The following is a 26,794-nucleotide window of genomic DNA, read 5'->3' on the forward strand; positions in this document are numbered from 1 at the left end:
TGAATCTATGCCACGAAGAATTGAGGCAGTTCTGAAGGCAAAAGGGGGTCCAACCCGTTACTAGCATGGGGTACCTATATAATATATTTAAAAAGGAAAATGATCATTCCCTCTATTATCGTGAATCATATCACAGTATCAGTCAAAATAAAAATGAATATTTTCCTAATATCGTGCAACCCTATGCAAAAGCACACATAGTAGACTTTAATTGTCTGTTACTCACAGACAGGATTTCTCAAATTTCTGTACTACAGCATCTTTCAAGACTTTTATCCTTTTCATCCTCTCTGTCAGTGACTATTGTCTCTCTGGTGCATTGTCTCTTCCCCCTGCTTTGTGCACAGGTTGCGCTGTCCCCACACACTTCTTTTGATCTCCTGTAGCTTGAACCCATTGTGAAAGGGGAAATTAGATGAAAAATGGAATAGTCTAGCATTTCAGACTCCCATTTAGCTCTTTACACCGATATCCGCATGATTTGGCAGAACAGAAGGGCTGAGCAGTCGAGCGAGGAGGGTGAAAACCTCCCTTTTCTTCTAAGAAATTTGCCTGTTATATCGGGGACAATGGTAACGGCTGTACTAAGAGACTGTCTCTCCCCACTCTCTACATGGTGCAATTATCGGACATAAAAGACTAGCTTCGTATTTCCCTCTTTGTGTAGCAGTCCTTTCCAATAACCATTAACCACTTCTGTTGCCTTAAGAATGGTGGAGTAGTAAAAATGATAAGTGATCACCTGGGCAGTAGCCTATCTGTTATTTGTCTACCTAGTTGGGAAAAAAAAACAAGTCAAGTACAATAAAGTACTTTAATAAGAAAGCCCGACATATCCTGGTAGATAAACAAATCACTGTCTTGCTTGCCTCAACATCTGCTCATCTGTCATCAAAAGGTTTCATTGTTCTAATGTAGCTAAGGTAATTAAACAGACATCCGTGAGCAGACGGTATGAGACAGAGGAAGATGTTTGGCGTTGAGCTAAACTGTGAAGATGTGTTTGTGTGTAAGAGCGAAGGGTGATGAATCACAGACCCGCTCTCTGTGGAGACTTGCTTTGTGAGACGTGTTGTCATGGTGGGAAATGTGTAGAAGAGCGGAGAAATCTCTTTCGCTTTGCAGCCGGTAGGGACTTTACTGTGTGTGTGTGTGTGTGTGTGCGTGTGAAGTCAATTTATTTATATAGCACATTTAAAACCAACCTAGGCTTATCAAAGTGCTGTACAAAGTTATATTATGTAATAAAAACAAAGCAAGACAATAAAATATAGACACAATAAACATCAGACCAACAGTACACTTCTATACAAATGTCCCCAAACTAAATCATATGCCAAATAATAAAACTGTGTTTTAAGACGAGACTTAAAGATCTCTGCAATAGAGGAGGACGCAATTTGAATGGGAACTATCTCCATAACGGACAAGGCACGATCACATTTGTTTTTATCCGAGACTGTGGAATAGCTATAAGGAACTGATAAGACGATCTTAGGTTCCTGGAGGAGTAATGTAGGGTAAGGAGGTCAGCAATATATAAATGGGCCAATCTATGTAAGTCCTTAAAAACAAATAACGTGCGTGCGTGCGTGCGTGCGTGGGTGGGTGGGTGGGTGGGTGTGTATTAAGTGACTCAAAGTGCTGTAACCTTGAACAGCCTCAAAGAGGCATCAACTACATTTGATTTAACAACCTTATTTAAAGAACTGGGAGGCTGCCCTCCATACTGCTCTCATGCCGGTATATATAATTTTTTTTTTCTTGTTCCAGCCAAGAAAGTCTAACACCCCTGTAAAACAGGGAATTATTGTTTTTTTACACTCCGGTTTTTGTATGAATTAAACAAACAAGATACAATTTGTAAATGAGTGAGCTTTAGAGGTGCTAGGTGGATTTAGTAGCCTACGGACAGAGCCAGGCTAGCAGTTCCTCTTTGTTTTCAAGCTTCGTACTTAGCTAAGTTAGCTGGCTGCTGGCAGTAGCTTTCGTGTTTCTCTGAAAGAATGTGAATGTCTAACTTTATAGCTTTTCTTTAAGGAGTGTGTCCTTTTCCTGTTGACACTACCCCTTTAACAAATTGAATTACCACTCTCTATATATAACTTAGATTCAGTCTACTGTATCGTGCCTCATTTGTTGCCTGAGTGTGGGTTTGTGGTTAAGAGGCTCTTCTATTTATTTCTGTACATTGTGCATGAGTTGGAGCCACAGTTCTGGGATCACGGCTTTTGAAAACCGCAGCAGAGAGAATCATATCTGCAACGTCGAGGAAACACGTATACGATTGTACACAAAAGGAAGAAAGCTGAAAAGAAAAATCTGGATGCTGTGCAGTTATTGATTTCTGTAAGTTCTTTCCCTCACAGAAACCCTACACAGACAACACTGCCTGTGCTAATCAGGCCTCAGTGGTGAGAAGAGCATGTCTTCAGTGCTCTGCAATGATTGCATTTTTATTCTACATCTTTCTGCCGGCCCACTGGCCGCTATAACACAAAGTCCGACTCTTTCTGGCGCCACACCCTAGGAAGTATCGAAGTTTAGCTCACATGAGAGATGAGTGGGAATGAGAGTAGGACTAGATAGAGCAGGGTATCAGCCAAAAGCACATCGATTCAGCATCCCTCGCAGGTCTGCCTGCTTCCTCTTCGTGTCTGATGGATGCCACTCTTGATTTTGGTTACTGTGCTCTCGTGCCGGGTGCATTCAGGGTGAGGCCCGCGGAGGCACATCAATACACAATGAAGTATGGACCCCCCTCTGCATTTTTAATTTCGAGTTGTGGTCAGCGGCAGAGAGCTTCAGGAGCACTCTGTTGTAAAAATTAATTTCACGCTTTGAGTGTCTATCGATTTTTATTGGTTTTGAGACAAAATCAGTCAAGATATTGTCAAAGGCCAAGTTTCCTCTGCACTCACTGTGTGCAGTTGTTTTCCCTTAAAGTGTGGATTTGTTGGATGACTGAGCAAGCATTATTGTGTGTGTGTGTGTGTGTGTGTGTGTGTGTGTTGGTGCCACTTTACCTTTACTCTTAGAGGCCTGAGTCTCGGCCTCCTTCGGCGTTCGAAAGCGCAAAGGTTCGCTCAGCGGGCTCGTCCCAGACATGCTGATGGACTGGACGTGCACAATGTAGTCTGTCTCTTCCTCCAAGTCCCATAATGCACAGGAGCGTGTGGTGGTGTTGACTTCCTGGATGAATCGCAGCATGCGCACGTCTTTCTTCTGTTTTGAGCACAGTATGACAAGAGAGCATGGTGAGCATTGTATGCAGCGGGACGACAGATGTTTTGTGTTCCGTCATCATGCTCTACGACAGTGGTGTACAGTCTCACTAAGGGGTGCTTGTGAAAACAAAAAGGGCACCACCCACCATGTACAGTAGAGGTTTATGTATGATTAGGCTGTAAATTACAGAAGAACAATGACATTTTAGCTAACTGGAGGGCTGACATTGGTGACATCGTGGCAAAGATGTTTCCTATTAGGGCAGAGAGAAGTCCTGGTTGAATGAAGTTACACTTAACTAGAGCATTTTGACAACAAGTGCAAAGCTGCTATTGTAGTCAGACAGAGTCAATGCCACTCTCATACTCTGTAAGGAAAAATATAAAGCTGGAGCCAAGAGGGAGTTAGCTCAGCTTAGCATTAAGGCTGGGGGAAACAGCTAGCCTGCCTCTGTAAACTCACTTTTATTAGGAATTGAACAAACCAGATGTTCCTGGTTAGTGAGATGTTGGTGCTGGTAGGTGGGTTCTTTATCTTTTGAACAGTCATTTTTGTAGTCATTCCATGCTTTAAACATGCTTGTGAAAGTCATCTTCTCTCACAGTAATCTTCCATGTCAGAGGCTCAGTCAGGTTTAAAGGTGGAGAATTGGCTTCTTAGAACATGAAACATGAGGGGGTCAGATGTGATGTGATTAAGGATATGAACAATGTGTTGTTTGTACCTTCAGAAGATCACAGTTCACATCTACAGCATTTCTTCTTCTTCTGCACACACACACAAACACACACACACACACACACACACACACACACACCTCTACCACCATGACCTGAAGCTGCTCTGTGTGTGTGAACCTGAGTGTTGTGTGTTGCACGCTCATTTCAAATAATATCACATTTTATCACGTCACAGAGCTGTCAGTGTCGTCTGTCGTCAGAGAGCAGACAGGCAGTCCGACAGGATCCAGAATCCTATGATAATTCCCATAATGCACACAGACTCCAAGCAAGGGTTCGACACGGTAAAGAGAACCTCACATGGCAGCAAACAACCAGTGATAATTCCAATAAGTGTGTGTTTTTGCTTAGTTTATCCTCTTGTTGGTGCATTTACATGTGTGAGTTGTGTCTGGACTGTATGCACGCTCACCTGCTGAGTGATGGCGAAGCCAATAACGGGGTCTCCCTCTGGGATGTCCCATGTCACCACAGCAGAGTTTGCTTTCACTGCTTTGATGGTCACATTGACAGGAGGCGACAAGCTATCTGCAGAGAGAGGGCGAGAGAGAGAGGCTTGATGAGAAGTTCTGCCGGTATCAGAGTTGACTACTAGAATGGCAGGAAGCCAAATTCAGTGGTTTGAATAAATGGCTCAGCTGAATCCATTATGCAAGGTGGAATAATTGAATGGAGTATAGAAACACAAAACAATTCCTCAGAGTGTTACAGTGGTTCTGCTGCACCAGGCTCAGCAGACGCTGCAGTTTGTATGGTGTGAAAGGATCAATGCAGTGTGTGAGGTAAAATCAATCACCATTCATAAAGATTTGAAAGGTCAAATTAAATTTTTTGAAAGTTCAAACTCTTTTAAAACGGTTGAAAGGATTGCCATGACATTTTGTGCAGACATTCATGGTGCCCAGAGGGTGAATCCTACTGTCTGTTGTAGGGATTGACCGATATGGATATTTTAGTGCCAATGCAGATATCAATTATCTTTTGATCAGCCTTAGCCGACGACCGATACGGGCTGCTGTTTTTTCTTGAGCCAATATTTGGAGCCGATACTGCTGTTGCTCCCTCAATTTGGATTTGTTTTTAGAAATCTGCTCTGCCATTTCTTTAAAAATATTAAACAAAAACACAGATCAGTGTCACTTCTGCAATCCTCTTCCATCCACATCACCCAAATGATGTGTGCGATGTGCATCATATGGATGGGTGCACTGCATATGGTTAAACACAGCCTTGATGATGCATTGCTTGCACAGACAGATATAATCAGGTCATTACAAAATGTCCGTTTGTCAACACATTTAAATAATTTAAGAAAACGATAAACTTGAAAAGTTGCCATTGAATAAAGTGCTTGATTTTTAATTTAAGACCATGGAGCTAGTGGTGGAGGGGCAGTGGATGGTCTGCACATGAACTGCAGGGTCTCCAGCTACCCAGAGCTGCCTGTGGAGTGTGGACTGTCTGTAAATAATGCCGGGAGAAAACCATCGGCGAATGCAGCCGCCGCGCATCGGCCAATGCCAACACATGTAAAAACACAAATATTGCACCGATATAATCGGTCTATCGGTAGTCTGTTGATCCACTGACTTTACCTCTAGCGCCATCATGATGTTGACATTTGTGGCTTTGAGTGAAATGTCTCTACAATTATTGGATGGATTGCCATGAAATTTGGATAAGAAATTCTTATCCTCCCCAGGATGAATTGTAATCACTTTGGGGATCCTCTTTTCCTCTAGCGCCACCAGTATGGAGCTAGAACAGTGACAGTAACCTGTGGTATTGAAAATAAAATTTGGCATTGAAACAACAAATGGAGGTGTGAATTCGTCTGGAGGTGTGGTCTCTCGCCAGCAGCCTATGTAAATTCCCACAAGCCACGCCCCCTTTGTCCCTCCCCTCAGGCCCCTCCTCCCTACGCCAAAACAGTGACAGAAAGTTGAAACTGAAAACAGTGACATTGTAAAAATCTTGACAGCGTAAAAAAAAAAAACTGTCTTTGAAAAAACACGGACATCAATAAAAATTTTAAATTGACTTTGAAAAACCCGTCATGATGCAAACATACGTCAAAGTGAAATAATATCATAGGATTATGAGATTATTACTTTTTGATGTTTGTGTTTTATACTTCAGTTCAACAGTTTTCAATGCCAATATTTGTTGTTTCAATGCCAAATTTTATTTTCAATACCACAGGTTACTGTCACTGTTCTAGCTCCATACACCAGCAGGACAACATTTTAATTTGTCCAATACGTTGGTTTATGACCAAATACCTGCAAAGCTTTCCATCAGCCTCAGTTGGACTAAGCAAATGGTAGCTCAACTCAGATGGTGAACATTGTGAAGATTATACCTGCTAAGCATGTTCTTCATTGTAATTTGTGAGTGTGCTTGTAATTTGTGAATGCACAGTTGCTCCCTCTCAGAGCTGCTGGCATGGCTCTTGTAAACGTTTCGATATTCAGCACACACTTCCGACATTCAACACTTTCCTTTTCACTATTACATGCATGGATTTCTAACAACAAAGTTTTAATGATGGGGTGATACTTAAGTCTTAAAGACAGAGCAGCTCAGATCAATTTGGTCATGAACTAACACGAGGTCAACCAACCATGACTGTCAATGTGACTTACTTGAATCTTTCTGTATTGCACTATGGATTTATCATTTCTGTCTGTCTGTCTGTCTTTCCGAGCTGACCTAATGGCTACTGAGATTCCAAGCTATTTTAACACGCAACAACTTTGTGAGGAACAGCTCCAAATTCTGCCCTTGATTTAGCCCCCCCCAAAACCCCAAGTAAACATTTCTGCGGTATTTTAAAGATACAGAGCATTTTAACTCCAGACACAATCCAACCCATAGTGTATTTGTAATACATATTAAAAAGACATAAAATAAAACTGTTAGCGCATACAAAAATCTTTCTCTCATTAAACCAGTGTGTTCACACAGTAGCAGAACATAATGACAACAGGAAGTCCTCATTAAATTCTACTACTGACTGACTACTACTAAATGTAAACAGGACACAGGAGCAAGGTTACCAAATTTGACAATAATGACTGGGTTTCATTGAATAATTAACATTAAGACTGTGTGTCTCTGTATGTGAAACCATGTGAACTTTGATGGCCTCAGTTGCCACTATGCAAGACTCTAATTGTTGCTCCAGTCTGCACAACACACACACGTGCATCTATGCACACATGCAGACACTTGCACTCACACACATACCTAATGAATACAGTCTTAAATGAGCGTGTGCAGGCCAGATGATCAAAGTGCCTGCACATCAGTTAGCTGCAAAAGAGTGGAATGGATTTTTCTCTCACACTATTTCTCACATCTTGTGTTTTTCTTTCTCATACAACTAATTTAAAGGGTCACCATCTTTTCAAATACTAAAGTTAATTGACATCATTGCCCTGCAGCAGAGGTGTAACAATAATATATCGTGTGTCCATATGGTGGTGACACAACAACATGACCGTAGGCCCCATGGAGCTATAAATAGATCATAATTTCATGTATATCTAATCAGTTATGACTCCAAAAGCCTTGGTTTTAATTTAGATGTATTTAATGCCTGAAGGGCTAATTAAATTCTGTTAACACTGTGAACTGTCTGACCTGCTGCTTGTGAAAAAGCCAATTTTCTAAAATAAAGGCCAGAAAACAATCACACGATCAATAAAATCGGCTGTATGTAAATTAGGATTTGTGGCCAGCTAAGGTGTCTGAAGATTGTCCAAACAAGTTGAGACATTTTCTTTTTATCAAAATGTCTAAATCAGCACGCTATCAATTAGTTGTATTGTTCAGTTATGTATTTACATTTTTATGTATGCCTATTTTATGGACGCACTTTGCTTTATTGCAGATTGTTAGATGAAAAGATGTTGAGACCACCCTGTCTGTATGCTATTGAGAGGGACCAGCTCGCCTGGCTCTGTCCTTACCTCAGTTGGTTTTTGTACGGATTGAACAAACAATTCACATAACGTGTTAATCGGTGTGCTTTAGAGATGCAGTTTGTGAGATTTTGTTTGGACAGTGCCAGACTAGCAGACATCAGTTCTATAAATCACAGATGCCTTTTGAGATTGATTGATATTTGTAATGTGAAGCAGAACTGAGAGAGATGAATAGGGGCGAGGACAAGTAGCCACTCTGTGACGCTGCTCTTCTGTCCTTAATGGGATATAAATCTAATTTAGCCCAGGAATGCAGTCAATAAGTTATTGAATAGGTTAACGCTCACTTGCCCTTCGACGCGTACAAATCACAGAGCTGGTAATCACAGGACGACGGGCCGCTCTAGCACTTGTATACACACCGACGTATTCAGAAACTGCACACCATATCCGAGCAGGCCTCTGTGTAACATTTCCACTCGCCTGCTGCTGACGTTTTGATGAATGGCCTGACTGCCAGTAGATTACAGGATGGGAGACTGATGCCTCTCTTCATCAGCGGGGTGTCTTGATGTTTAATGTCTCTTTGCTTTTGTTTACAGTTTACTAAAAAAGCGTGACGTGCGATTCGGGCGGGGGGGTGCTGATGGGACTGAAGAATTCACAAATCAACTCGTTTTCACTCGGTTAGTCCTCTCTCAGTGACTTTCTCACGCTCATGCACTAACGCCGCTCTGTTAACATTTAGCTCCTATTGCCCCTGCAGGGATCACATTCATTTCGGTTTTGTTGCTTTGTTTGCACATGCAAAAACATTTTTCAAAATTGCAAATCTCTATGTTGTCTTTCCCCTCTAACAAGAACAATACCTAAGAGGGCTTTACTATTGTACTTCCGTAAGGTTGGGAGACTTGTGAGAACCAGGCAAAAATAATAAATAGTTAAGAATGATCAAATATGAGTGCAGCAGTGCAGCAACGTTAATGTCACTTTCACATCTGGAGTTTGGTTTATTTGGTCCCTAAGTGAATTATTGGGTTTTCAAGTTTCTCCTTGAAAACAGATCTTGGTCTGTCTGAGAAACTATGTGACATTAAATGAGAGACAAATTATTACATATAGATAGCAGGGATTGCGATGAGGTGGAGAATTAAAAACAAACAAATGTCCTCGTAATTTCTCCTTAGCTTTCTCCAAAACAAAGTTAAACCATTGTCCTCACGTCCTACAGTTTCTAGTCACCTTTTGTCTGTCTTTGTCCATCTAACCCCCCTCCCGCATGGTCGCGCTGCGCTGAGGGACAACAAGACCGGACGTTGGACGTGACCGCGTGCCTTAAATATCCTTATGACAGGTGAGTCAGCTCTAATGAAACACCAGACAGATGTCTTCATATACTCTCGCTCATCACGGTGGCACACAGCCGGCCTCACCCTGAGAGATGGGGGTGACTTTCAGCCATGATGGATGTCGTGTGTCTGTGTGTGTGTGTGTCTGTGTGTCTGTGTGTCTGTGTGTGTGTGTGTGTGTGTTGTGTGATTAGCCAAATGATCATTGGAGTGACAGCTAGTTGTGTATCCCATGCTGAGGAGTGTGAAGGGTGAACCCTCCTTAATATCACCGTTCATCAGAGAACAAGGAGTGACTGTATACAGTCAAGGAGAGGAAGCCAAGCTGTCTCACGCACGGACACGCACGGACATGGACAGTGAACAGTCCTAGTCCATTAAACCAATCATTATTTAATGAAGGTTCTCACATCTCTGACCTCAGAAAGACAAGATCTCTCCTCCCACATCTCCTCCAGGCCTGCTGCCATTCCTCCTAACTCCTCTGGATGTCTTCTCAGTTCTCAGTCTTTTAAGCTAGGTAATTTTCGGACATTGAGTTATAGTTGGGACATTTTTTTTTCAAGTAACGTGATGATGTGGAGATCATGATTTGCTATAAAAGAGCAAGTTTTTCCTTTTTTATAAGATGTGTGGTTTACGTTACACTTATGCACATCTCTACTAAATAATAGAACTGAATTCCTTTAATTTTTGTTGGACAGTACAACAAAATGAAGTAGCAATCCTGACGGTGCATTCACACATCTATACACACATAATCGCACATATCAAACAGTATTTAAAAATAGAGAACAATCAATGAATAATAGAGGAATCTCTTCCCACATGTACATATTCTTGTACTTTATACTGCCTACTGTGAACTTTTGCTCATACCCTGGTCAATATGTTGCACCTTCCTGCACGAAACTGTACAGCTCTTCCACTTTAAAACATATTTGTATGTATTTCTTTCTATTTGTTCATATTTTAAATTGTATATTCTTTATTTTATTTTTGGCTTTTACACTGTATGGCTATGCATCAAAACACCAAGAACTATTTCTTGTATGTGCAAATCTACTTGGCAAAAATTGTGATTTTTAATGCTTTGTTTGGTCTCTATGGGATTTGTTTTCTCTGTAACAATTATCTTGTATAAAGCGACCACATGGTATTCTAAATATCTTATCTGGATGAGATACAAACACATGGTAATGCAAGGTGCAAACGCAGGCAGAACGCTAACAGTCAGTAGGAGCACCATCTGCAGGACGTCCCGCCGACATGCTTAGCATAGTGAGATCTAATCCCAGTAGGATCCCAGCAGGATTGGGATAATAAAACCAAGTGTAAATGCAATTTCTGATCAGATGTCATTATTAAATTATTATATATTAGATAATAGATAAAGACTGTATGTACATACCACTGATTAGGAGGTTAGTAAAGGATGGACTAACACACCAGGGGCCCCAAGGCAAGATTGTGCTCTGGGTCCCTTTCCTTCTACGTTTGCCTTCAAATAATCATCAGGTAAAGAGCATACAACAAGTTATTCTAAATGTTGAAAACAACTGGTCCTCCAGTACGGCAGGCGTACTACTCCACGTCAGGTTTGCTGTGTATTTGCGAGTATGTGGTAATTTGATTAAACATCAATCAATGTAGGATTATACACTATGCACACATGATCACGATTGAATTAAAGGTATTAAACTTAGTTTTTGATACAGGGCCTCTTTTACAACATTGGACCTAAAGGTGAGGTAAAAATGTGGATCTCATCCTTTTGGTTGATATTGTCCTTTAGTGGTGCAAATTTCAAATGAAGCAATTCAGTTTTAAATGTGACTCATTATTAGGGTTGAGCATAGATTTTTAAAATTTCTGACTCCAATTCTTCCATTTGATTTATTTTCTTATCGACTCTTGAGTCCGATTCTTTGAGGGGTGGAGTTGAAACGGGTCACACGCCTATTTTCACATATAAGAGGAAAGTTTTATGTTGCTGAAATGTGCTATACAAATAAAGCTGCCTTGCCTTGATTCAATGGGGGTTGGCCATTTTACAGGGCTGCTCACTGTAAAATAAAGCCACGCCAGAGCGCTGCTTACTGTGCCCCAAGGCTGCCACACAACAAGTGCCTCGTTGCTTCAGGAACTAAAACTAGCGCATATTAAATTGGGAAGCGATGATTGGATTTGAAACTTAATCCTCTAAACCATTCCATTGTAGAAACTAGGGGTGTGCAAAAAAATGATTGACATTCGTATCGCTATTCAAGCTCTACAGATTCAAAATGGTATCATATTTTTATTTTTATTTTGTAATGGCGTGTATACTGTCACATAGGAAAAGAAACTGCATTTACCTACTGTGAATCGTTTTTTTAATTGAGAATCATTTTTTCAATCGAATCTTGAGCCTAAAATCAATATTGAATTGGATCGTGATATAATATGAATCGTGCACCTCTACAAGAACTGATTCTCCTGGAACTGTAATTTCTGAAACAATTCCAAGTAGGAATTTTTTCTCGATGCCCAATCTGACTTATTATGCTAATTTTCATGTTCATACTTGTATTTAGTGTTTCTGATAGAACGTGTTTACTTGTATTAATGCTCAAAACCACTTTATTATTGTTTATCATGCTACACAACCAAACATGTTCTGGCAGGAATGTGAACGTGAACCCCAAAATTGGGGATAAAGGGTTTTATATAGGCCAGAGTTAGGAAAGTGTATGTCTAAATAGAAAGGAAAATGGAATAGGAAAAGGCCTATCTGATTGTGTATTTGATAAAGCCGCCCAACTGCAACTCCACTGTGGATATGAGTAAATCTTTGAATGTGCAGTCTGTGAGTGCACCTGCTCTGAACAGTCTGATTCACCTGAGCGGACGGCAGGGGCTTATTTGAGATTAAGAGACCACGAGAGCTAGCATGGTGGTGTTCCAGCCTCCATCTGCCGCTGTGGGGAGATATAAATGATTTTTACCAAATTATTACAGCTATACGATTGTTAGGAATGCGTTAGTAAGAGTCAGGCCTCTGGGCTGGCTCTGGTCTCCGGGATGCCAATGAATCAGTCTGTCAGCTTGTGAAGTTACTTGGAAACTGCCTGTTAGCTAAATTATATTTCACTGTTACCTGGTATTTCAGAAGCAGGCACAGGCTTCATGTACTTCCTGCTCTTTTATTTAAATCCCTCAAGGGATCACTGTGCAGCAAATAATTCATGTTTGGCATCTTATACCCATTTAGCTCTTTTCCCGGCTAATAGCAAGTAAACAAGTCACTTTGTATGGAAGGTCTAATAACCCGCAGATGAAAGTGAATATTATGCATGTGAAGGAACATGTTGGTAGGGGGAAGACATACTACATACTACAACTTTGTATGAGGTGTGAGGCCACGGGGGAGTTGGTGGTTATAAATTGCCACATGTTGAGTACAGGGCATTGCTTGCCGCTTGATTTCCCCGCTAACATGCTCTCAGAGCTTGTGTGAGCCGCGGTCGCGCTATGCTCTAGGGGGTTAGCGCACATACAGCTTGCAGGGATGCTAGCTCTCCCTCAGCCATAGACTAGGTAATGTGCCGTGATAGAGCCATCAGGAGTTTGCCCTTGCATGTGTCTGAGGAGACCTTGTCACGTGGTCTCGTCCTTGCGGATGAACACAAACACCTTCAGAAGTTAGGAGGATCACAGTATGACACAAACACGAGGCGTTAATGTGTCTTATAAGCTAAAACATCTGGTGAATAATACAGAAGTGCTATGTACGCACTGTGCCTTGTTTTATAATTGCTGTAAAGCCATTTTCTTAAAGTGGTCATATTATGCTTTTTAGCTTTTCCCTTTCCTTTATTATGTTATATAAAAAAATATAATAGATATACAGTATAAATATATATACAGTATAAATATAAATGTGTATTTTTGTGTGTGTTTGCATTTAATAGATTTACAGAGTTCATAAAGCCCAAAGTCCACCCCAAAGGGAGTTTCCATCTCCAACAGAAAACACTGTTCACAAACTGCTCCTAACAGATCTATTTTAATCCAGCCTTTACTTCCGTGACAAACTTGCGTCACTTTGTAATACGTGTTATAACGCTTACCTAGCTGCTAGCGTGCCACACACTCATACTCTGCAACTGACTAGCTTGTAGTGCTGACCTAGCTACTGCGCATGTGCGGCTCCCAACACAGATGGAGTAGAAGTGTGATGTCTCACTCTGTAGCTAAAAGAGAGCATTCAACACACAGGGTGAAAAGAGGAGCCGCGGAAATGTGCAGCAAAACAAATATTTGGTGTTTTTGGAAAATGGAAACATCTTAACCTATTCTGATATAACCTCTATAAATAATTATGAAGCTAACAATGAGCATAATATGAGTACTTTAAGAAACTTCCTACTGTTTCAAACCCGTTCCACCATTTTTCCAGAGGATGCTTGAAATGTTGCATAAACCACAAAAGGGAGCTCCTCTAATGGATATCCTCTTTTCTTCTTCTTTGTCCCTCCGTTTGTTTCATACAAGAGCTTTAGGATCTGTGTTCACCACCTCTTTATCAGAGCAAATCCAACTCGCAAGGATTCCTGTATTACCTCATCTATTCACTTTTGCTTTCAACACCTAATTTTTTCTGACTGTAATGTACACTTGGTGCTTACCTCCCCCTCACGCAAACCCGCACAGTCTATCTGTTATTCTCTTCGTTTTTTTAAATCTCTGTCTGTCTTGTCAACGCTCCCCGCTATATTTCTGTACAGCTACTTCACCGGGGCTTTTTGGCAGCTCCTCCATAGCCTGGTGTGTAATAGCTCTCTGCCTGTAGCTGACACTTCAATGGGAATCGGGGTGGAGATGGTGGGTGAAAAGGGGAGATGGTAGCCCTGCTGTGAATCACTCGGGTACTATTGATCAGCTCACACCCTGCTGATCAGCTGGTTTAAAATGCGAGCAGATGTGCAGCGTATAAATGGAATTGTTCGGAGGCTAGATTCTTGTCGCCTAATAGATTTTAATTGTGGCTGAATTTACAAAGTCCTTCAAGGGCCACTTAGCACTTGTATGTGTGCGTTTCAGAGGCTCTATGTGTGTGTTTTCTGCATGTGTGCATCCATCGGACAGAGTCTGTGCATTGTTTGTGGCCTGTCTGTCATGGGACACAGTCAAATAATCAGAGAAATGAGTTGTCTAAAAACAGAAAATACGTTTTTTTTTAACCTCGCTGGCAACGAGAATGCTGAGGTAGGGAGAGTAGGATTGCAAAACAGAATCTTTCTCCCTCTCTTTCCATCACACACACACACACACACACACACACACACACACACACACACACACACACACACACACACACACACACACACACTTTTCTCTAATTAAATGTCAAAAGGCAGGGTATGAAAACCAATGCTATGCAGCATTGTGTGCAGAGAGAATGCCTGCCAATTCGAAAGGCAAAGGTGTGCCTGTGTCTTTTCTCCATCTTTCACTCCAGACTTACTGTAGCTTCTTTCTCTCTGTGGAGTTGGGCACAGCTGGTAAAGTAACTGCTACAGTAGCTGCCTGCCTGGTTGGATTGATGTCACAAGCAGGTGGAGGGGTTGAATGTGAATAATAGTCTCTCTCTGATTCCTCCATGTGGCATGCTTTCTTTTTGCCACTAGCGTTCTCCCCGTCTTTCTCTGGGTTTGTCGTTCTCCGCTGTGTTGTTAACGCTAGCACTTTCTCCCTTTTTCATACCTTTATTGTCTCTCATCTGTGTCAGAATTTGTTAGCCTAATAGCTGGTTTGAGTTGCATTGAGAGATGATTTATGAAAAGTACCCAATGCCAATCTTGAGGTATGGTGAAGGGTTTCTGATGATATGCAGCTATTTTATTCCAAAGGCCAAGTGAACTTTATCAGGTTGTATAGTATCCTGGATCCATGAAACAACTGGCCTTTAAAAATAAAGATCTGCCTGCTTCTATGGGAATTTAACATAGGAGTGTCGACACGCATGCCCCCTGTATTTTAAGGAAGAACATTTATTTATTTAAGATACATTATTCATTCACAAAGAAAATCCATGTCCTTAAATGTTGGATTTTTCCTCATTTTTTAATTATGGCAACGAGATCAATTTCCAAAAGATGATTTTTTTGTTCCTCTTTTTAGTCAACTCAAGAGAGGTTCCTACACTCATTAGCAGCACTGTACTATTAATCATTTCAGTCTATTTTTTATTACTATTTAATGTACCTTGTACTTTCTTTAAATCATGTTAATATAGTAATTATATACGTGGATAACTTCATGCTTTTATTTAAGTAAAGTACACTCAATTTTCCCTGTACTTAAAATGTGCCATACAAATAAACTTGCTATAAAGGCCTTAAGCAACATTCATTTCAACTAAAAAAAGGATTTTTCCATCAAACTGTTATGTGAAACAAAACAAAAGGAACACTTAAATGAAAATCAATGAAATCAATAATATCTAAATTGCAACAATTGTTTAAATTTTCACCTTTCCCCATGCTGTGTCTTTACAGTGTTTATATAGAGTATCTTTAGACAAGTTACTTGTGAATGTGTGGAATGATACAGCTTGGGTTAGCTAAATTTAATTTAAGATTACAGTGTTTTTTTAGCTGTGAACTATGAGTGAAAGTTTTCCTTTACAGAGTATATTTAGGGAACTAACACCTCATTTGTGCATACTGTAATAACTGATTGTATCAGTAACTCTACGTGGACGATGCTGACCATGTATCATATTCTGTGTGTGTGTGTGTGTGTGTGTGTGTGTGTGTGTGTGTGTGTGTGTGTGTGTGTGTGTAAACAAGCCTGCACTTCAAGCTGTTGAAAGTCATCATTGTTCATTGTGTAAAGGTGTGTGAACTCTTATTTGATAAATACCAGTTTTCTTGATCATACGGACAAATCCCTATGCACACATTTATAACTAGTTTCATAGATGCTATGATAAAGGAGGCTTAAAGAATCACTAAACACACACTCAGGTACACATACTAATGAGTCTGTGACGCAGAATATGACACACACGCCTTTACATGTGCATTCATGTCATGTTCATTCCCTCCAACGGCCCCCCACTGTGCAGACCACAGACTGTCAGCGAGCTGCCGCTACCACGTCAGTCTTTTTGGCACTGCAATCTCTTTCTCCCACAGGCCCGGTGTCCAGATGATAGCACCAATCTGTCCTCTAATACTTGTTTCTTTCCATTTCAGCAAAAAAAAGAGCCATGGTTACATGGTTAAAGAAAAGCTTCCAATAAAATGACATAGAAAACATTTTCTGAGGATAAAAACACTCAAATATAAATTATTTTCTAGTGTGTTGCTAGCTCCTGCTGTTTGGTCTTAACCATAGTGATGCCACCAGATCTGAAAAGCTTAAGAACATGTGAGCCTTCACTCTGGATCGACCGATACTGGTTTTTCAAGGCTGGTACAGATACCGGTAATTAGTGAAACTGATAACGGATATTTGGAACCAATATGCGTTTACAGTGAAAATGAAAATCTTTAAGTCCGAATTAAGATGTTGTAACGTTACAAACTAACCTATCTAACTAATCGGCAAGTCTATCCGTAGCCCTCACTATCAACCATGAGGCCATGGCTCTGGTCTCTCTTGTCATCTGTGTCTCACTAAGCCATCTCCGAGCGCTCTAAGAGGAACACACATAGGATTTTTAAAACAAAGAAGAGGCTGAAGAGGTGAAGCAGCAGCAGTATAATGTTGATACAAACACACAAAATACTGGCACTTATGTAAGAAGACATTATTAAATGGACTTTCATCTCAGCATTTTTAATTCAGTTCATCGGGTGAGAATTAAAACGTGACCGGGTGAGGGAGAGATAAAGGAAGCTTAGCTGGGCAGCTTTGACACGGCAACAAGAGCAAAGCTATGGGGAGGACGGACCACTCAGACATTTTTCTTTCTTCCTCCAGCCCTAATTCTGTGTTCCAGAAATACACCAGCAGTCAAGTGAAGCTTATAAATGAGTTCTGGCTCTCTCTTAAACTAACCTAAAAAAAAACTAACACCTAAAACTTGTTCCGTATTTACACAAAAATCTACAACTTGCACACCAGGAACACATGTGTGCATGCAGCCAAAACAAACCACACCCAATGTTTTTGCATTTTAGGAAAGATATTTAGTCAAAAACTAAATTAAGGACACATATGCATATTAAACAGAAGTGTAGCAATGAATATTAGGTTACATCTCATTATCTAGAAGCCACAGATCTTAAAGCATAACTCTAGCACAAAATGCAACCTTGGTCTTTTTGTGAATGTACCTTAATTAAATTTTCATTTAAAAGCATAATTAAGATGGAAGCGCCACTTTTAAGATTTACTTTATAATCGCTTTTCGGTCAAATTGCCTTTTGAATGGGAGTGCTAAGGGCACTCCTATGATAGCATCAAAATCACTATTTTTAAAACACTAAGAAGGGTCGACACAACATGAAACCTGCTCAGAGTATCACCAGGGGCTCTGCACATGAATGCAAGCATTGAGAACATTGTTTGTATACACAGAGTTTACTAAAAAGAAAGGTTTGACTCGGGTACATTCACAAAAAGACCCTTTGTTGCATTTTGGCAAAAGTTAAGCTTTAAGCTGCACCGTTAAGAACTGATATTCTTACTCTGGTTTTTAAGGTAGAATAAAAGATATTCAGAGTGTGTGAGCTGTGTTATTTGGGAGAAGTGGAAAGTAAATCTCATGTTCTTTTGCATTGTAAAAACCCTGATGATTTAAGAGTGTACACTTCTTATGAAATGGCTCGACCAAACTGAAATATAGCTAAGATGGACTGTCGTAGAGTCTCTATTTTGTTTGTGATTTGTTGGTGAAAAGAAAAGGTGACCTTTTGATGATGTTTCAAATTTGAGTTTTTTTATTTTTTCCCCTTTTGGAGCATCGTTTTTAAAATGTATAGGCAGCACTTTGGATCTAGCTGGATATGATTTTTTGATGTCTTTGCAGGACACAATAATATTCATTCTTTGTACATTTTGTAAAATAACAGGCCCACTTATTGTGTGAGATGGACTGGTGGAGCCTTCCTCACTATACGTACACAACGCCGTTGAGTTGAGCTGAAAAAGACGCTTGTCAAAAAGTATGAGGACGCTTTGGCGTCCGATAGTTTGACAACTAATTGGTCAAATCTGTGTTATGGTGAGCAAATTAATTGCATTGCCGCACTAAAATACTTCTTCCACTTTAAAGGGGAACTATGCAGGTATTTTAGCTAAATATACCTTAGCTGAACAGCTTCGGAGTCATTGGAATGGTTATATGACTTTATTCGGGTTAAATGGTGGTTGTCTTGCTTCCTTCTAGCGCCTGTGAGCAGAAAAAGCATTGTCCGAGGAACAGAGGAAGAGGAAACGGCATACTGACCGAACGAGGCGTCGGACGCAAGTAAACAGAGGAGCAGTCAATCATCTATTCCAAAGCTGTAGGGGGAGCTCTATAGAGCTCTATAGAGCTTTATAGAGCAGCCTGCGAGCAAAAATGGCCCAAACTACATAGCGCTTCTTTAAATTAATTTTGCGCTTTTAATAAGGGTAAAAAGATCTGCAAACAGATCGTACCATTCACATCAAGCAAGGAAGACTAGCATGCTATGGTGCATTGCTCATTATTTCCTCCTCGTTAAAAATAATAAATATCATCATCACGCACTTTACCCACTTTACCCCATGAGCTTTCCCTCCATTTTCTCAAACTGTTTTGGTAGGAACAAAAGTTAACGTGGTATGTTTCTCTGGAATCAGCCAGCGCCGAGGACATCTATATTCTGATTGGTTGCTAGTCGTTTGCTGCCGAACCGCGTCATAGTTCATTACCATAAAGTACACACATTTTTCAACTTTCTGCTTGATGATCTGGTTGCTCAACACGCCTGAAATGCGACACTAACGGATTTGCTGCTTCTTGCAGGTGAGAAAAGCCGTCTTCCATTGAAAATGAATGACTTCCTGTAACTTTGAAGCTCAGGTTGGCAGCGGTGTGTGCGTACGGTTACTGTTTGCCAACTGCATCCTGGAAACTCAAGTTAACTGTAGTGGAAGATTGCCAATGTCTATTTATGTATTCTTGAAAGTAATATGGTAAAGAAATAGCACTGGGAAAGCCACAAAGCAAACGGGAGCTGTAGCATTGTTACATGCAATTACAACATAATAAGGTTTTGACCTGCCGAAGCCCCTGAATCGGATGCAACGTATCTACAAGAAATAGTGCAGTGACTGTGATACACTCACTGTAAAAAGGGCAATAGACTGCTTTTAAAAAAATGTTCACAAGATTACAAACAGCTAATAATTACAAACAGCTATTTACGCTCACACAATTGACTACAGGGAAACTAATGAACCGATAATCACACAGACAATTCTCCTTTCCCTGGGTTCAGTCACTTTACAAAGATGAAGTGGTGCATATTCAATTTACTAAGATGATACTATCAAAAACAACTCCACCTTGACCAACTGCACCAGTTAATAATATAAATATTTCCACAATAGTAACCTGTAATAAATCATAGTATTACCCTCACAGGGGGAATTTAATGCAGGTAAGTCCAAATTTACTTGGATACATTGGTGGGGATTTTGTATGTTACAATGCAAACTCTCACACACACACACACACACACACACACACACACACACACACACACACACACACACACACACACACACCTCCCATCTTTACCTAGCCCTGTTAAAGTGACTATTCAGAGGGAACAGTAATGATTCCCTCCAAAGAGGAGGCTGCCACAGATACCCAGTAGGTCACACACACAAGGACACACATTTGAAGAAAATCAGGAGAGCAGTATTGCATTTAGAGGATTTAAGAATTTAAAAGACACCACAAGACTCTCTGATGATGTGTCAAATGTGCACGGTAAAGCTAAGGACATTATCGTTTCAGTGTTGGACCACTGAACACGAGCCCTGCACACTGTCTGCTTATCCTCCTGACGCTGATGACAAACTTTGTGTTCCGTGATTTTTCGCTCATCTCATTTTCTGCAAAGCTGCCACCTGGAAACTAAAACATAAGGGGCCCGGGGCTCTATTTTTTATGAATAATGCACTGTGCTGTGTCTACCAAACAATCTTTAAAGCATAATTGTAATGTGTTAGAGAAATGACCGTGTGTGACAAGACCATAGAGAATCTTATGAAACCACATCAATTTTGATTCAGTGTTTTTCTCCATCTCTGACTGGATGGATGTCTGCTCACAAATATTCACGGTTTAAGTCTGTTTCTCTAATTTGGTAAGGGGATGATGGGTAGCTTTTACCAACTTTGGCTCTGACAGCTACAGCTGAGCTCTGTAACTCCTCTCGGTGGACCCTACATACTCAGCACTTAACACATAATATACTGGCACTAATTTATCACCTGGCAGGTGGTTGCCAAATTGTTCCTGGATTTTTTTTTATTGTTACCAGCATTAAAGCTCTGAGCTCTTGAAAGACCTGGAGTCTTTCCTCTGCTTGCATCACTGTTCAATTTGTTGATTGATTCATTGATTTCTTTTTTTTTCTTTCCTTTTTTCATTCTCCAAACTCAGAACTGTTAGGGACCGGGGAAAATTGCCTGTAAGGATTTACGGCCTCATTTGGATAAATGTGTTAGAGAGTCAATTTACATTTTAAATGGAAATATTAGCTTTCCTTTCCGGGATCAACTGGCTGTTTATGAGTCACTATAAACATAGACACAGTAAAGACGTCACCGTAGTGTACATTTTATAGTGCCCACTCACTCCTACCAGTCGACCTCTCCGCCCAACATTGATCTGGCCTGCTTTTCTTGGTGCAGGTGTCTGACTGAGCCTCAGAATAAACTGGGAGACAAAAAACTTGAATCGATTTGAATTTTGAATCTAAAAGTAATGCAGTTACACTTCAGTCTGCAAGTTTCTGAAGCAGCAATGTAAGCATGTGAACTCACGGGGCAGCAGGTTTGTTCAGTAGCTGTTCTGGAGCTTCAGATCATTTTACGTGACATCATCAGCAGACAAATTTTACTTTGTTTTCGTCATGGAATAGTAGATGGTAACTTTTTTTCTTAGCACTTTTCTGTGGGCATTTTATGTCAATTTTCACAGGAAAAAAAGACTGGAGCACACTCAGTGATTTGCAGCCTTTAATGCAGACACACGCACACAGTCCAACATTTCAACACTATTGTGTCTTTATCAGAGTCAGAATAGACCGGTAAATACATATGGTCAACCTAGAATAGGTGTTCAATCATTATTGGAGAGAACAGGATTTTATATCAGACCCATTTTATGTAGACTGCATGTCTAGGTTTGCTTAAAAGTTCATGTTCAAAATTCAGATCATTTGATATGAGCCAAAGCTCCAAAACAGCTTATTAATGGACTTTTAAGATAATGTTTCTTTGACAATACTGAAACACATTGCTATTAACCAGTGATGTTTCCTGTTTCTTTGTATTGTGAACGGAAGCAAGTTAACATAAAGACTACCTTGCATTTAAAAAAATAAGCTATATTCTCAAGTGCTGCTATAGTGAAGCACATTCGATCAAAATGTAGCAAAGAGCCAACAAAGTGTGTGTGTGTGTGTGTGTGTGTGTGTGTGTGTGTGTGTGTGTGTGTGTGTGTGTGTGTGTGTGTGTGTGTGTGTGTGTGTGTGTGTGTGTGTGTGTGTGTGTGTGTGTGTGTGTGTGTGTGGCACAGTGATCCATCGACAGTGGGAAGGCTGAGCAGTGGGAGTGTGCCAAGCAAACCAGAGAGATTTTGAGTGTGGCACTCCACAGCAGTAAGCAAACGCAGTGTGTGTGTAGTTTGTGCTGTAAAAAAACATTTTTTATTGATGCACTTGCATATGTTGGTCATCAGCACAGACAGACAGACAGACAGACACACACAACCCCCAGATGATCAGTTCATTGAGAATGGATGATGTGAGAATGTGTGAGTTGCATGACTTCACTATAAGGTGCAATGGTTTTGTGCACCTTAATGGCTCAGTCCAGTCACATTTTGAATTCTACTGATTAACATGTCTAGCAATGATCAGTAGTCAACAAATGCAATATTCTAATATTCGCACTGACAGGGTTAGTATACAGCTCAGGTCAACGTGTGCGTGCGTGTTTGTTTGCGTGTGTGTGCGCGCGCGAATTTGTTTGTTTGTTACAGTACACACACACACAGACAGAAACAAAAACAGACAGACAAAAACACAGTTTGTTACAGAGCAATTCAGTCCCTCGAATCTTAATCAATCAACGTGATAGCTGTGAATTGTTCGAATCACGTCTTCACGGAAATGCCTCTTATAGCCTGCAAACACAGTCAGTCTGTCCACAGAAACAATAGACTGAACGCGATGTCTTGCCAGTTAAAGCCTCTACAATACAGCTTCATGTAAGACGGCAGCATTTTTTCCCACATGCCTCCGCAATCCCTCCACGGTTCCTTTAATGAGGCAATAAAATAGCACTCTGTGAGCTTCTGCCCCGAAATGCACGGAAACATCTCTCTAATCGCACATAAACAGAAACTTACCCGCTGTGACTCGAGAGGCGCAGAGACAGCTGAGGACGAGCAGGGAAATAAATCTCTCCATCTTTCTAACTCTCGGGCGACGTGCGGTCCCATTTACCCTGGCCGGGGATGCTGTGTTAGCCGCCGTAGCCTACTGGTGTGCCCGTCGTTGTGCTGCTCGGCGTTCACGTCAGTTCATGCGTATCGTCTCGACTGGAAAAAGAGACAGCGGCCGGTCTGTCGGCGGCGTTTTAGCACCTCGGACAGCGCTCCAGCGACACCTCCGCTCATTCAAAAGCCTCGACTGTCCCCCGAGCCACCGGAAACCAGCGACCGGCAACCAGTAACCAGCCAGTGAGGCATTATTATTGAACGCTCTCGAGCCTGGCGCTCTTCAAATGCGTTGTCGCTCTTTCAGCTGCGATCCAAAACCCTCCTCGGTCTGCTGCTGCTGCTGCTGCTGGAGGTGGTGCTCAGCTGCAGACAGAAAGGTGCTGGCTTTGTATTTGAGCGTCTGACTCTGGACTGTCCTCTCTTTACGATAAGAGAGTGAGGCTGCAGGACAGTCAAGACAACCAGGCTAAAGGATTCGTAAGGTAGAAGTCAATCAATGTTGACAAAAGGAAGGATTTTCTGTACTTAGGCTACAGGCATGTAACCCTTTTAAAATTGTTTCTATTGTTCTATAGTTGTGGCTTTTCCCATTCATTTGTCATATTACAAACAGAGACTGGCAATCACAACAATACCAGCTGTAATCATTTAGTCTGCAGACTTTCTCCAGGCCCCCAGAAGCACAACATCAAGGGACCAGTTACCAAAAAGACCTCTGCTTTGATCCGCTACTATCCTCCAGCTTTACTTGCCCACTTGGTGAGCCAGTGCTCTGAATTATTGCTGCCCACTCATCGATTAAATATGCATACACTGTCCCACGCAAACAGTCGCAGAGATAAAGTCTCATCTGGCGCTCTTTTCAACCGCTTCAACACATGCCTCTTAACTTCACCACGGCGTTGACCCCTCTTCCTGCTCACTTTATTGTGTTAGAAGTACCAACAGCGCAGGATGAAGCGAGTAGAGAAGTGGATTAAAGTCTGCATACAGTACCTGGTGGTTTACCTGCAGTTGAAGCTTTCCGGGATTTGTGTGCCTGTGTGTGGGAGTGTCAGTCCAGAGTCAGGAGACCCACACTGTCCCCTAGCTGTGTCCTCAAGAAGTGTTTTCTTCACCCCACTATGCACCTCGATTCATAGCCAGCTGCCTCTGACGTGCTTCAGAAAAACACTGTTGGTGGTAATGATGGTGGAGTGTGTGTGTTTGTTTGTTTAATTGTGTGTGTTGCAATGTAACAAACACACTCACCACCAATGTATCCATAAGCAGCAGGAATATTCTCATCCGCTACTTGAGTTAAAGTAGTTATCACGTAACAATACCCCTTTAAAAGTAAATTTTTACTTAATGCATAAAATGCCCCTTGTGAGGGTAATACTATGATATATTAAATTATTAGGTTACTATTGTAGACATATTTGTGTAATTAGTGTAGTTGTGAAGGTGGAGCTGTTTTTAACAATACCATATGATCTTAGTAAATTGAATATGCACCACTGCATCTTTGTACAGTAACTGAAGACATCAAACGAATGTATAAGAGTAAAAAGTACGTTATCTCCTAAAATGTGGAAATATATTTGTGGCAGGCAAAAGTACAGATACCTCAGTACCTAGTTCAAGTAAAGTACAGATACCATTTTTACTAATAATGCACTTCATCATGTTTTTTCCTTAAATAACATATATATAACACTATAGTAGTGTAGCAAAATGTTGTCCTTTAATCAGGCTCGCCGGGTTCCCGTCCAGTTGTTTGTGTTCTGCACGATTAAGAGTCAATCTACTCCTACAGTAGAGGGCACTAATCAGTGCACAGCTGGATAACGCTGTCCGGATGATACTCCCTCATGTTTGATATAATTTAGTAGCAAAAAGAGATTTTAGAAAATTATTCTACGATATACAAATGTCCAAATTTGAGTAAAGGAACATCTCTTTATTAAAAGAGGTGTAACATTAGGGTTTGTGCCAACACTCCCCTAGTCTCCGCTCCTTGAACCTAAAACTCTAACTGGTTTGGACATCCTTTGTCCACTCTATCCTCTCTTCTTCTTTTATGCTTGGATCTCTTGGCTTCATGCAACGCGGCCTTTTCTCCAGAACTTAACTGAAGGATTGGATGCCAAAGTGAAAGTAATGAAACTTGCTGTACCTTTTCAAGCCTTGTGCCGTGTTGGCCCCTAGGTTGATCATGAGATCTAACTTTGTCATGTATTTTCCTTTTTTGAATGTGGAATCTTATTTAAATCCTCCTTTGGGGAGTTTTTGCTCACACATTTACACCTTATATTTGAGATGTTTGCCTTTCTAATTTACTTTACTGTAAAATTTGCAAAATCTCTGTTGTTGTACCTGTTGCTTTGTTTCTACCACGCCTACTATCTACAGGGGGGCAAGAGGGGTGAGGTACTGAACACCTCTATTGGAGTTAGTGGACAGCTGATGGATGAATTTGTTGATGGTTGGATGAAACAAATACTCACTGACAGAAAAATGGTAATAGTTTCTTATTCCCACTTGACAGACTTTTTCTTTTGGTGGATTTTACTTCAAATTGATGGACGTGTAATGTTCAGCAGATGGAATGGGACCAGCACTGTATCAACATGACCTATAGGCGTATGTTACAAATAAATGGGGCAGGAGGAGATTTTATATGATTGATGGAGAAAATAATTTGAATGACTTACATAAACAAAACCTCTGTATTAACAGCCTCCTTATTAACAGGGATTTTCTGTAAGACAGCTGACATTGTGTTTTTTAAACCCCAGGACAATTAATTTTATTTTATTTATATAGCTTATAATGACACTTTCCTGTTGTGTGCTTTCCAGTTTAGGGACACTGGAAAACACTGGATTGAAAAATGTGATTATCATTAGCGATGTAAACACATAGACCTGATCAAATGTGCTACAGTTGCGCCCGTTGCTTTTTAATTTCACTCAGCTATATATTTTACAAATGATTGTTTCTGAGTGGACTTTTGGTAGATATAGATTCTCATTTTTTTTCTGTCTATTCATACAAGAATAAAAATGTGCCGCAAAGTAGTACACACATACTGTAAGGCAAATTTACATCATTCATTTTAAGCCCGGGCAGCACAAAGACAACCCACTGAATTGTCAACAGTTTCCTCACTCGGTGATATCTCAAAGTCCTGGACCAACAGAATGTTAATGGTCTTTAAATTCAGCACTCAGCAAACATAAGGGACTCAGCCCAAGTGAGTAATTTGCTTCTGGAAATTAGGCTGGCTGATTCTTCACAGTCTTCTACATTAAACACAGATCAAGAAGAAAATCGGTAATAAATCTCTTCATGTCTTTAAGTCTTTATGGACATTCCAGTTTATCAATGTTTCTGTGAGCTTCAACCCAGTGCAGTGGAGGGAGACATTGTTTGTGTGTGTGTGTGTGTTTTTGTTTGTGTTTGTTTTTGTGTTTGTGTGTGTGTGTGTTTAAACAACCACTACTATGTGTGCTGTTGACACGGGTGTATCGGTCATTTCCCTTTCGTGAACTTCTGTGTGTGTTTATGTATTTGTGTCAGTGACTGGTCAGGGGAAAGGATTTGTATGGTCGCTGGCTGTAATCATTTTTCAAAAGAGGGAGCAGAGGACCATGAAGTGGAACATTAGTCCAAAGTTATGGAGGTTACGCTCGGCTTATTTATTTCTTTGAAGTGTCCCTTCTGGTAACACTGACTTTAGGATGCTCTGACAGTGCAGCTCGCCGCTCCCTCCAGGCTTCTGTAACGACTGAAAGGCCTGGGTTACACCTGACAGGTTAGCGTTACAGTGTGTTGAGACACTGAAGGCAAGAGCAAAAA

The 26,794-nt window shown here is 40.8% G+C and overlaps 1 protein-coding gene across 3 annotated transcripts in view; it reads right to left on the reverse strand.

The window, feature by feature from the left end:
- fndc5a (fibronectin type III domain containing 5a) overlaps window positions 1–23,634 on the reverse strand; it is a 31,221-nt gene extending 7,587 nt beyond the window's left edge. For 2 of the 3 annotated variants that reach the window (XR_004654786.1, XM_034857802.1), the window contains exons 1-3: window positions 22,859–23,634; window positions 4,381–4,496; window positions 3,027–3,225 (exon numbers count right to left, since the gene is read on the reverse strand). Coding sequence is in view for 1 of the 3 variants with exons in the window: in XM_034857802.1 (XP_034713693.1) it covers window positions 3,027–3,225; window positions 4,381–4,496; window positions 22,859–22,919 (376 nt within the window). In the remaining 2 variants the exon portion in view is untranslated. The remainder of the gene's footprint in view (window positions 1–3,026; window positions 3,226–4,380; window positions 4,497–22,858) is intronic. The other variant, XR_004654787.1, reaches the window with a different exon arrangement.
- Between the last annotated feature and the right edge of the window lie 3,160 nt (window positions 23,635–26,794).

Source organism: Etheostoma cragini, chromosome 20 (genome assembly GCF_013103735.1).
Source record: "Etheostoma cragini isolate CJK2018 chromosome 20, CSU_Ecrag_1.0, whole genome shotgun sequence".
NCBI classification, from domain to species: Eukaryota; Metazoa; Chordata; class Actinopteri; order Perciformes; family Percidae; genus Etheostoma; species Etheostoma cragini.